Here is a 12,938-nt window from a genome sequence, read left to right as displayed (position 1 = left end):
CTGCAAAGCTACTTTAAGTGTTGTCTTCTCAAGTAAATGTATCTTGATTTAAGATTTTTCAGATATTTTTAATGGACGAGACAAAAAAATACTTCTTTTTTTGCAGTGTATATGTTCATAGTCTTATTGTGTATGATTCCCAGTGGATAAAATCAAATCTAGTCCTGCATTTTGTAATTTTTGATCGTTTTTTTTAGCCCCGGATCTTTGCAGTGAATATAATGGAGGCTGCCATGTAGAAGCAGACTGTTTGCAGACTGGCATCATTGTTAACTGTTCCTGTCGGACTGGATACACTGGAGACGGACACGTCTGCTCGCCCATCAACCGATGTGTAGAGGAGGCGAACGGTGGCTGCAGCGATTTCGCAGAATGCATTTTCACCGGACCTGTACGTGGAACTTCTGCTTTTTTTTGCTGTTATTGGGTGAGAGCTGTTAAGGGTAAACAAAATGTGTAACATTTTCCTTGTGGCAGAACGAGAGGCGCTGCGAATGTCTCACGGGGTATGTGGGAAACGGAATCCAGTGCTTGGAGAAAGTGGTGCCCCCCGTTGACCGCTGTCTGGAGGACAATGGTGGCTGCGACCCCAAAGCGATGTGCAAAGACCTTCATTTCCACAGTACGATTTTACAGTTTTTTCTAAGTATTTTAGGCAAGACACAAAGTTTGGTGTATGTATAGTGCCTATAGAAAATCATCATGCCCCTTTGAAATAGTTACTTTATTTGTCGTACAGCCTGAAATCAAAACACATTCCAAAAAAACCCTTTTCCAGCTTTATTTATAAATTGTGCCTTACAACAAAAAAAGAAAAAGGCAACAGTTCTGAAAATTAATAATACAAACCCTGAAAAACTACAAACCCGATTCCAAAAAAGTTGGGACACTGTACAAATTGTGAATAAATGGAAAAATGGAAATGGAAGTATCAAATTTCAATATTTTATTCAGAATACAACATAGATGACATATCAAAGGTTTAAACTGAGAAAATGTGTCATTTTAAGGAAAAAATAAGTTGATTTTAAATTTCATGGCATCAACACATCTCAAAAAAGTTGGTACAAGGCCATGTTTACCACTGTGTGGCATGCCCTCTTCTTCTTTTTTATAACAGTCTGCAAACGTCTGGGGACTGAGGAGACAAGTTGCTCAAGTTTAGGAATAGGAATGTTGTCCCATTCTTGTCTAATACAGGCTTCTAGCTGCTCAACTGTCTTAGGTCTTCTTTGTCGCATCTTCCTCTTTATGATGCGCCAAATGTTTTCTGTGGGTGAAAGATCTGGACTGCAGGCTGGCCATTTCAGTACCCGGATCCTTCTTCTACGCAGCCATGATGGTGTAATTGATGCAGTATGTGGTCTGGCATTGTCATGTTGGAAAATGCAAGGTCTTCCCTGAAAGAGACGACTGGATGGGAGCATATGTTGTTCTAGAACTTGGATACACCTTTCAGCATTGATGGTGCCTTTCCAGATGTGTAAGCTGCCCATGCCACACGCACTCATGCAACCCCATACCTTCAGAGATGCAGGCTTCTGAACTGAGCGCTGATAACAACTTGGGTTGTCCTTGTCCTCTTTAGTCCGGATAACATGGCATCCCAGTTTTCCAAAAAGAACTTCAAATTTTGATTCGTCTGACCACAGAACAGTTTTCCACTTTGCCACAGTCCATTTTAAATGAGCCTTGGCCCAGAGAAAACACCTGCGCTTCTGGATCATGTTTAGATATGGCTTCTCTTTTGACCTATAGAGTTTTAGCCGGCAACGGCGAATGGCACAGTGGATTGTGTTCACTGACAATGTTTTCTGGAAGTATTCCTGAGCCCATGTTGTGATTTCCATTACAGCAGCATTCCTGTATGTGATGCAGTGCCGTCTAAGGGCCCGAAGATCACGGGCATCCAGTATGGTTTTCTGGCCTTGACCCTTACGCACAGATATTGTTCCAGATTCTCTGAATCTTTGGATGATATTATGCACTGTAGATTATGATAATTTCAAACTCTTTGCAATTTGTCTCTGAGAAACTCCTTTCTGATATTGCTCCACTAATTTTCGCCGCAGCATTGGGGGAATTGGTGATCCTCTGCCCATCTTGACTTCTGAGAGACACTGCCACTCTGAGAGGCTCTTTTTATACCCAATCATGTTGCCAATTGACCTAATAAGTTAAAATTGGTCCTCCAGCTGTTCCTTGTCCTATGTCCATTTAACTTTTCCGACCTCTTATTGCTACCTGTCCCAAAGTTTTGGAATGTGTAGCTCTCATGAAATCCGAAATGAGCCAATATTTGCCATGACATTTCAAAATGTCTCTCTTTCAACATTTGATATGTTATCTATATCATAGATTTGTAAATTATTGCATTCCTTTTTTATTCACAATTTGTACAGTGTCCCAACTTTTTTGGAATCGGCTTTGTAGAATAACAGGGTTGGAAAGTCATCAGTCCCCTGATTTAATTCTTTGCTGAACCACCTTTTGCTTTAATTATAGCCATTAATCTTTTTGGATATGTCTGTACTAGCTTTGCACACCTAGAATGGGGAATATTTGCCCATTCTTCCTTGCGAAATTGCTCCAGTTGAGTCAAATTGTGTGGTGAGCGGCAATGGACTGCTCTCTTCAGGTCCATAAACATATTTTCTATCGTATTTAAGTCAGGACTCTGACTTGGCCACTCAAGGACATTCACCTTTCTATCCTTACGCCATTGCGTTGTTCGTTTGGCGGTATCATTTTTGTGTTGGAAGGTGAATGATCTGCCCATCTTCAGCTGTCTAGCAGAGGAACGCAGGTTTTCCTCAAGAATTTGGATGTACTTGGCAGCATCCATTTTCCCTTCAATCCTGACCAATCGCTCAGTCTCCACTGAAGAGAAACACCCCACAACATAACGCAGCCACCACCATGCTTCACTGTATGGTTTGTTTCGGGTGGTGTGCTGTGTTTGCTTTTTGCCAAATATAGCACTTGGAGTTCAGTCCATTTTGGTCAATTTTGGACTCATCAGACCATAGTACCTTTTGCCAGATGGCATCAGAGTCTTCCAGGTGTGTTTTTGCATAGCACAAACAAGTCTAGGTGTGGCACCATTTCAGGAAATGCTTCTTTCTTGCCACCCTGCCATACAAGCCAGCTTTGTGTAAAGCTTGTGATATAGTTGTCACATTCACAGACTGACCAGTCCCAGCCATAAAGCCTTGTAAGTTCTTCAAAGTTGCTGTTGGCCTCTTGGTAGCTTCTCTGAAGACCTGGCTCTGTCATCCAGTTTGGATGAACAGCCTGATCTAGGCAATGTGTTGGTGGTGCCATATGTTTCCTCTTCTTAATAATGCGCTGAACAGTACTCAGAGGGATAGCTAAAGCCTTCAAAATGTTTTTGAAACCTTCTCCTAACTTGTGCCTTTCTACAACTTTATTTATTTATATTAAGTAATCAAAACCACTACAGTTGATGTCAGGTGGGGCTGATGTCTGTTCTGGAAGCTGATTGGTTGCACCTGAGCAAGTTTATAATGGTATATTCTTAAGGGGCTGGGTAGTGTTCCCAAAAGCATCGCAAGCCTAAGTTGATTGTAGAACAATTGCCACCAATGGTCTCTACGATCAACTTAGGCTTACAATGCTTTTGAGAAACACACCCCTGTTCACTTTACCAAACCAGGTATTTCACTAATTAAAGGATTAGTCCACATTTAAATAAACTTTTCCTGATAATTTACTCACCCCCATGTCATCCAAGATGTCCATGTCTTTCTTTCCTCAGTCGAAAAGAAATTAAAGTGTTTGATGAAAACATTCCAGGATTTTTTTTTCCATATAGTGGACTTCAATGGGCACCAAACAGTTGAAGGTCAAAATTAGTTTCACTGCAGCTTCAAATTGTTCAACACGATCCCAGATGAGAAATAAGGGTCTAGTGAAACCATTGCTCATTTTCTGAAAAAAACTGAAAATGATATAAGTTTTAACCATAAATGCTCATCTTGAACTTGCACTTGAACTTGAACTTCTTCTCCTCTATTAGAATTTCAGCAGTGTAGACGCTGCTAAGTGTATTACTGCCCTCCACAGGTCAAAGTTTGAACTAATTGTTATATACTAGCATATTGCATATAAAAATTAGTTCAAACTTTGACCTGTGGAGGGCAGTAATACGCTTAGCAGCGTCTACACTGCTGGAATTTAATAGAGGAGAAGAAGAAGAGCAGCAGTGAAACTAATTTTGACCTTCAACTGTTTGGTGCCCATTGAAGTCTACAATATGAAAGAAAAATCCTGGAACGTTTTCATCAAAAACTTTAATTTCTTTTCGACTGAAGAAAGAAAGACATGGACATCTTGGATGACATGGGGGTGAGTAAATTATCAGGAAAAGTTTATTTAAAAGTGGACTAATCCTTTAAGTTTTAATAATCCTTCAGAATGTTTTAAAATATTATTTTCACATTGATGATTTTAATGTGTACATACAGATCAAAAGAGTTTTTCCAGGGTTTAATGTGTCAAAAGGTAAAGACTTTCACAGGGTATGATGACTTTCTGTTGGCACTGTAAATGCTGCTGAAGTGGAGATTTCTGATTCAGGGCTTTTAAAAATATATATTTTAACTGAAAACCACAGACGAAAATAGATAACGTGTAATACAAGCTTTTGCTGTTTTAATTCCAGTGGTCAGAAACAACACTTTATGAAAAGCCAAATAGCCCAAAATCTCAAAACTGACCAATGCATTAAACAACACTTTTTCCTATAGTGTCTTACCTTAAAAACAACGGCTTTCGTTCTTGTGTTTCAGCGAAAACGGCGGGTGTTTTCCACCTGCGCTCGACTGAGGGGAAGTATAAACTGAATTTCAGCCAAGCACAGGAAGCATGTAAGGCAGAGGGAGCCACACTTGCTACGTTCTCGCAGCTCTCTGATGCACAGCAGGTTTGATTGCACACATCCTGCATTTATGGTGTCATATCAGCAACAGCTTTTGAGATTAAGGTGCCAAAAAATATTGGTGCCAAAAAATATTGCTGCCAAAAAAGGTTGATTGTCAATATATGAATCACAGCTCACACATCGAAGTCACCTTCAAACAGCTTTCTATTGGTCGGTGCAGTGAATTCGTGCGATCAACTTATATATATAAAAACAGCATTGGGGAACTATTTCACCCTTGCGCGAAACTCCAGAAAGCACAGATTCCTATTGAAATTGAATTTCGCAAGCTATGTTAAATGTGATCCCACATTTACACAGTGTTTCTGCAAACAGTTTTGCAGGGATTTTTTGTTTTCCAGTAAAAAATCTAAATTTTTATTAAATCATAAATTTTCGTGAGGAGAAAAACTTTCAGAAATTATTCAGAGAATAAATCTTTTCTTCACCACTAGTCAATTGTTTTTCCAATATAAATCTCATTTTTTTTTTTTGTTATATAATCAACTGTTAGTTTATCAATTCAAATTTTAAAATAAAGTTTTTTTTTGTGCTTCTATTCATCAAAGAATCCTGAAAAAATGCATCACATTTTCCACAAAAATATTAAAGGGGTCATGAATTGAGAAATCAGCTTTTCCTTGAGCTTTTGATATATAAGAGGTCATCATACTATAAGAATATCCTGTAAGTTTCAGAACTGAAAACTTCCTTGTTAGTCCAATAAAAGCTTTTATTGACACCAGGCCCAGCGAACGACTGATCCTAATATATGTCTATCATAGATAGGTGAAATCAACGCCTACTTCTTCACTGCAACTTTAGCCCCGCCCACTGGTGTGTTAGTGAGATGACGAGGAGAGAAGAGCGAATCAGGACTAAAAATAACATTACCTTTCAAAGGACCCTAATGCTAGGAATATGATTATTTATTTTCAACAATGTGAATGTCTCAGTTGAGCTTTATTTATTTGTATTCGGTACATTTCACTGTGGATTCTTTGGTAAATCAATCGCATTTCGGCGCAGGCTTTGCAAACAGACTTTTACGATATGGACTCGACAGTAATGCAACAACATGTAAGTAACTGTGGTCATTCTAATGCCTGATCTGATATGTAATGATTCAAGTACAGTCAGATGTTCTTTGTCTGTGTGTCAGTAAATCAAACCAGTGACTAAACGGTCAACTTCACGTTGTTGCTCTTAGTAGGATGAAAATAATCTGTTTGTTGTTTAAACAGTGATTAAATTATATAAAGAAAGCGATCAAAGAGCGCTCCCTTTACAATCGCTGGCGCTGTCAATCAAACAGCGTTCTGGATACGCGCCAAAACTTATTTAATGAAACTCTTAGTTACAATGCGTTTGCACTGTTAGTTATGAAGAAAGCATTTATTAGCGTGCAGAAATTCAGTTGTAATGACGAGATCACTACTTTCATGCGCTCAACAACATGTCTGTGATCGGCTGTTCATCACTGCAACCTTTAATACCACAATATAAATGTAATGCCATTCATCTAAATGTAATGCAGCACTTTTCATGATTAGGGAACCTTAAGAGCTGTAATAGTAAAAACGTGCTGAAAGTTTTTGAGAGAGTAATACTTAGCTATTTCAAATGGAAAGATGTCAGCCAATCACAGCAGTGGGCGTTTACACTGAAGTCTCACAGCAGACACGCCCCTTAAAACGGAGCGTTCAAATCAGAGGGGCTGAAATCAGGGTAGGAAAAATGCCTTTTTATCTTTAAATTATAACAATTTTTGATGTAAAAAGCATATTAACATTATAAGTGCACATTGTAAAACAATAAAACAATGCAGTTCATGACCCCTACTGTTTTCAGCATAGCAAATTGTGCACTTTGTGATATTAGTATGATTTCTGAAGGATCATGTGACAGTGAAGAGTGGAGTAATGGCTGGTTAATTTACTTTATAAAATAAAGCTTTTTTTTTATTATTGTTCCAGTTGGGAATGCATCTATGTGTGGCAGGATGGATGGATGGGAAGAAAGCGGGCTATCCGATCCGGTTTCCTTCTGCTAAATGTGGTGACAATCATGTCGGTATTGTGTTGTACAAAGAGCCAGTCAACGCCAGTTGGCCATACGATGCGTACTGCTACAGGATGAATGGTATGACTGTCAGGAAATGCTTCTCATTTGAAATGTAATTTAACATTTTACAGTATCTAAACAATCTTGATGTCAAATGACGGCCATTTTTCTCTTATACAGAGGTGTCTTGTGAATGTGGACCTGGATACATTGGAAGCGGGGAATTCTGTAATGGAGACTTGGCCTCAGTTGTTGCCACCACTTCCAATTTTTCAGTGTTTTACACTGTAAGTAGCCTTAAACAGCAGAAAACAATGTTGGTGTTTACAGTATTATGTACAGTAAACGTACTGTGCATTACCGTAAACTCAGGTATATATACTACTGTTCAAAAGTTTGGGGTTTTCTGACTGAATCAGTGCTGCTTGCAGCTGTATTTTAAAATGAAAATTACTCCAAGCTTTACTCACCCTCAAGCCATCCTAGGTGTATATGACTTTCTTCTTTCTGATGAACACAATCGGAGATAAATTAATGTATAATAAAAAAAACTAACATCACAAAACATCACAGAATTTATTGAATCCATTGCTAGAACTGAGATGTTTGTGCTGTTGTTTCCCTCCAAAAATAATGGCACTTCCTGGAGGATGATTTAATCAAGGAACTGGCTTTTGTAATTAAAGGCAAAAGACTAACAGGATGGAAAGCGAAGGCACAGGAAAATTGACAAATAAACACATTCCACAAAAACCTTTTGTTTTAATCATTTTGATTAAGAAAAGGAAAAAATGAAGCAATGAAAATCAAATTAAGTTAATAGATTTTTTCACTTAATAGATTTACTGCCAATAGAAATGAAGTCAACCAGGAATATTCCTTAAATTTCATAACAATGGAGTCACACATTTCCTGTCGGTTTCCTCCAACAGGCTTTACTGAAGTATGCTGAAGATGGAGAGGAGGGCAAGAACCTGCTCAAGTCCTTGTCCGACAAATCATTAAACTTTACAGTTTTTGTACCTCATAATGGCGGTTTCTCGGCAAACAAGGTGATTATCAATATAAGCCAAAAATAATTCTCATATGAACATTTTTTTAAGTGTAGATGAGTCAGAGACAACTAAGAGGAAGAAAACTAACAAAGTAGGAACCAGTTGGACACGACCTTTCTCTGCTGGCCTTGATTCTCTGGTTTATTTCCTTTTTCAGACTTTATCATGGAGGGATTTGCAGTATCATATATCAATCATCAATAGTCTTCACTACTACAAGGACTTGAAGCACAACACAGTAATCAAGTCTCGTCTGGGCTCCGACCTCGTTGTAACAATTCCCCCTAATTCCACCAGTCAGCCTGAGGTAATCAAACCTCAGCAGCTTCACACCGCTTAGGTATCACTTTGAATTCAATGTCGAGAAATCTGAATGTTTTGTTGGTTACCACAGGACTCTCACCCCCAAAAACTGGTGAATAAGAAGGTTATATTGAACTGGAACATCCCAGCCATCAATGGTCTGATCCATGTCATTGATGGGCCTTTGAGAGCTCCACCTGTTCCAGTAAGTGGTCACTTTTGTATTAGTACAATGGAGCATTTTGGAGAACTGCCTTGATTTATGGATGTACAAGTAGAATGTATTACAGAGGATCGTGGATAATTGCATTAAAGGGTTAGTTCACCAAAAAATTAATATTCTGTCATTAATTACTCATGCTCATGTTGGTCCAAACCCGTGAGACCTTCGTTCACCTTCGGAACTCAAATTAAGATATTTTTGATGAATTCTGAGAGCTTTCTGACCCCTTCATAGACTGCAATATGCAACGCCCAGAAAGGTAGTAAACACAGTTAAAATAGTCCATGTGACTGCAGTGGTTCAACATTAATGTTATGAGGCGATGAGAATATTTTTGTGCACAAAAAAAAACAACTTCATTCAACAATTTCTTCTCTTCTGTGTTAGTCTCTCTCAATCCATCTATCCATCAATCCATGTTTTGCACTTTTCATCTATCCACCCATCCTTCCACACACACCCATCCATCCACACACACATCTATCCATCCATCCATCCATCCATCCATCCATCTGTTTTGCACTTTTCATCTATCCACCCATCTCTCCACACACACACCCATCCATCCACACACACATCTATCCCCCATCCATCCATCCACCCACCCATCCATCCATCCATCTATCCATCCATTTGTTTTGCACAATTCATGTATCCACCCATCTAGCCACACACACATCCATCCATCCATGTTTTGAACTTTTCATCTATCCCCCCATCCATCCATCCACACATCTATCCATCCATCCACCCACCCACCCATCCATCTTGCACTTTTCATCTATCCACCCATCCAGCCACACACACATCCATCCATCCATTCACCCACCCATCTACCCATCCATCCACCCACCCATCTACCCATCCATCCATCCTTCCATTCATCCATCCATCCATCCACACATCTTTATACCCAACCACCCAACCCACCCAATCCATCCATCCATCCATCCATCCATCCATCCATCCATCCATCCATTTGTTTTGCACGTTTCATCTATCCACCCATCCAGCCACACACATCCATCCATCCATTCACCCACCCATCTACCCATCCATCCATCCATCCATCCATTCATCCATTTGTTTTACACATTTCATCTATCCACCTATCCATTCACCCATCCACCCACCCACCCACACACACCCATCCATCCATCCATCCATCCATCCATCCATCTGTTTTGCACTTTTCATCTATCCACCCATCCATCCATCCAACCACACACACACCCATCCATCCACACACACATCTATCCATCCATCCATCCATCCATCCATCCATCCATCCACCCACCCATCCATCCATCTGTTTTGCACTTTTCATCTATCCACCCATCCCTCCACACACACACCCATCCATCCACACACACATCTATCCATCCATCCATCCATCCATCCATCCATCCACCCACCCATCCATCCATCTGTTTTGCACTTTTCATCTATCCACCCATCTCTCCACACACACACCCATCCATCCACACACACATCTATCCCCCATCCATCCATCCACCCACCCATCCATCCATCCATCTATCCATCCATTTGTTTTGCACAATTCATGTATCCACCCATCTAGCCACACACACATCCATCCATCCATGTTTTGAACTTTTCATCTATCCCCCCATCCATCCATCCACACATCTATCCATCCATCCACCCACCCACCCATCCATCTTGCACTTTTCATCTATCCACCCATCCAGCCACACACACATCCATCCATCCATTCACCCACCCATCTACCCATCCATCCACCCACCCATCTACCCATCCATCCATCCTTCCATTCATCCATCCATCCATCCACACATCTTTATACCCAACCACCCAACCCACCCAATCCATCCATCCATCCATCCATCCATCCATCCATCCATCCATCCATCCATCCATTTGTTTTGCACGTTTCATCTATCCACCCATCCAGCCACACACATCCATCCATCCATTCACCCACCCATCTACCCATCCATCCATCCATCCATCCATCCATCCATTCATCCATTTGTTTTACACATTTCATCTATCCACCTATCCATTCACCCATCCACCCACCCACCCACACACACCCATCCATCCATCCATCCATCCATCCATCTGTTTTGCACTTTTCATCTATCCACCCATCCATCCATCCAACCACACACACACCAATCCATCCATCCACACACACATCCATCCATCCACACACACATCCATCCATCCAACCAACCACCCACACATCTTTACACCCAACCACCCAACCACCCATCCTTCCGACACACACACACACACACCCATCCATCTACACATCTTTACACCCACCCATCTATCCATCCATCCACCTTTAGTAGACAGCCATGCATATCTTATCTAGAGCTCACATAGCAAATCTAGACCTCACAAATAAATTCTCAATAAAATTAATTTTAAAAGTTGTTAATGGTTTGCATACAGTGAAATGTACGATCTAATTTTCAGGTGCCAGCAGTCCTTCCAATCTCACAGTCCAGCGGTGTCGCAGTGACCACTGTGGTGATTGTCATTGCCATTGTTTGTATTGTTGCCGGGCTCGCATACTATGTCCTCAAGCACAAGAATGATGCCTTTCGCTTCCAGTATTTCAAGGTACATTGACTTAATAGAGTATCTATCTATCTATCTATCTATCTCAAAAAAAAAAAAAAAAAAAAAAAAAAAATTCAATGACAAACTTTCTTTTTCCAGTTCCAGTGTTCTGGATTGCCTTTATATTTGATTCTTACACAAATCATTACCAGTTACACCATATACCTAAAAACATGTTTTTGATTAAAGGCACACTATGTAACTTGTATCAATGAAAAACAACTGCAAAACTGCAAATTCATTTTGCAGAAGAACATTGTTTTGGTGGTGCTTCGGCTCTGCGTGACTGTGTGAATGAATTTGGCCCTTCACAATAAAATACTTTACTCACCCGTTGAGTAATAAAACTGTCATTTCCACATTGCTTTCACAACATTTCAAATCCTTCAATTCTTGCCATCTCCGAAAAGCCAAGCCAGTGTCGATTCTCCTTTTATTACGAGCACTGTCATGTTCTCTTTTTGCCATCTTTTGTCCTCTTTTCTGCATTTGTTTAAAACGGTTGATCCCCCGGGGAATGGAGATTTAGCGTGCTTCATGTCAACCTTTCTCGCTCATCGTGACAACGAACCTATGCCACTCCCACACCATACACGCATCATAGTAGCCGGAGCAACTTTCTCAATTTACAGATACGATTAGTGATGTATGTACGCAATTTCATGCGAAAACCATCCCGACAGGTCTAACATATAAACATGTATAATAGACTTACCTTAGTGAATCATGGTAAGACAAAAGCAGGTTTTGGAAGAAGGGACTGATGATGTATTGACTCATTATTTAAATTTTGTTAACTTTGAACAAAAAAAGTTACATAGTATACCTTTCATTACAGAAAGGGATAAAAGCAATGAAAACCAACTGAAATAAAATCATTTAAAATGCTAACCCAAAAACTTTCAATCCCAAAAAACTAAAAGATGTAATTTATGATGCAAGAAAATATACTTTAAAGGATGAATGAATGTAATGTCTTATTTATCATTAACAGAATGATGATGAAGATGGTGCTTCCACAAAAGGTGGTGGAAACCCTGCTTTAGTATCCATCCCAAACCCTTTATACAGCGGTTATAGGGCGTTTACAGAACCATTTGGGGTAAATATAGAAAATCTTGTGCTTGTAATTACTTGCAGTTATTTTACGTTTCTACTGGTCAAACACGTTTGTAGATGAGTTATTCTTATCTATATTTGATTGTTTCAGGATTCAGCTGCTACAGACACACCCAACCTCATGGACTAGCACAGACAGCAGCATCGACCGATTCTCCCTTTGTTTACCTGCAATCAACTAACTACAGAGAACCTGGCTGGAGGATGTGGCTTTAACACTTTTTTATATGGTTGAACCTAAAAAAAGACCCTAATTATGCCCTACTGTGGTGCTTTCAGTTCAATAAAGACATCTGCAAAAAACACTGGGTACATTTGTTAGTTTACCTGTTGTTTTTGAGAGGGTTCACTTCTTGGCCAATCGTAAAGGAAATCAACTGTCCAGGGACTAAAACCTGGGGTCTCATTATTATCTCCAACTACAATGCACAATCCCAAAGGTCTCGTTGACATAATGGAAGGGTATTTTTGTCTTGTTCAGTTATATTGCAGACAACTGAAGCGTAATGCAGGAGGGAAAAGAGGGAAAATTCCCCAGAGGAAAACAGCCACCTGTTCAGACTACTTGATGGGAAGACAAAATCCTTTATTTCTGACCTGCTATGGACTGGAGAAG

The 12,938-nt window shown here is 39.9% G+C and overlaps 1 protein-coding gene across 3 annotated transcripts in view; it reads left to right on the top strand.

Moving 5' to 3' along the window:
- The window catches only part of stab1 (stabilin 1), a 53,727-nt gene extending 41,036 nt beyond the window's left edge, over positions 1 to 12,691 (top strand). For all 3 annotated transcript variants that reach the window (XM_048182665.1, XM_048182664.1, XM_048182666.1), the window contains 11 exons: positions 198 to 391; positions 478 to 622; positions 4,812 to 4,945; positions 6,919 to 7,084; positions 7,187 to 7,293; positions 7,939 to 8,058; positions 8,219 to 8,368; positions 8,456 to 8,569; positions 11,057 to 11,203; positions 12,198 to 12,305; positions 12,414 to 12,691. In XM_048182665.1, coding sequence (XP_048038622.1) covers positions 198 to 391; positions 478 to 622; positions 4,812 to 4,945; positions 6,919 to 7,084; positions 7,187 to 7,293; positions 7,939 to 8,058; positions 8,219 to 8,368; positions 8,456 to 8,569; positions 11,057 to 11,203; positions 12,198 to 12,305; positions 12,414 to 12,452 — 1,424 coding nt within the window. In that variant the 3' untranslated portion in view covers positions 12,453 to 12,691. The remainder of the gene's footprint in view (positions 1 to 197; positions 392 to 477; positions 623 to 4,811; positions 4,946 to 6,918; positions 7,085 to 7,186; positions 7,294 to 7,938; positions 8,059 to 8,218; positions 8,369 to 8,455; positions 8,570 to 11,056; positions 11,204 to 12,197; positions 12,306 to 12,413) is intronic.
- The last annotated feature ends 247 nt before the right edge of the window (positions 12,692 to 12,938 follow it).

The sequence above is a fragment of the Megalobrama amblycephala genome, linkage group LG2, assembly GCF_018812025.1.
Source record: "Megalobrama amblycephala isolate DHTTF-2021 linkage group LG2, ASM1881202v1, whole genome shotgun sequence".
Taxonomy (NCBI): Eukaryota; Metazoa; Chordata; class Actinopteri; order Cypriniformes; family Xenocyprididae; genus Megalobrama; species Megalobrama amblycephala.
This window is presented reverse-complemented; position numbering and strand designations above follow the sequence as displayed.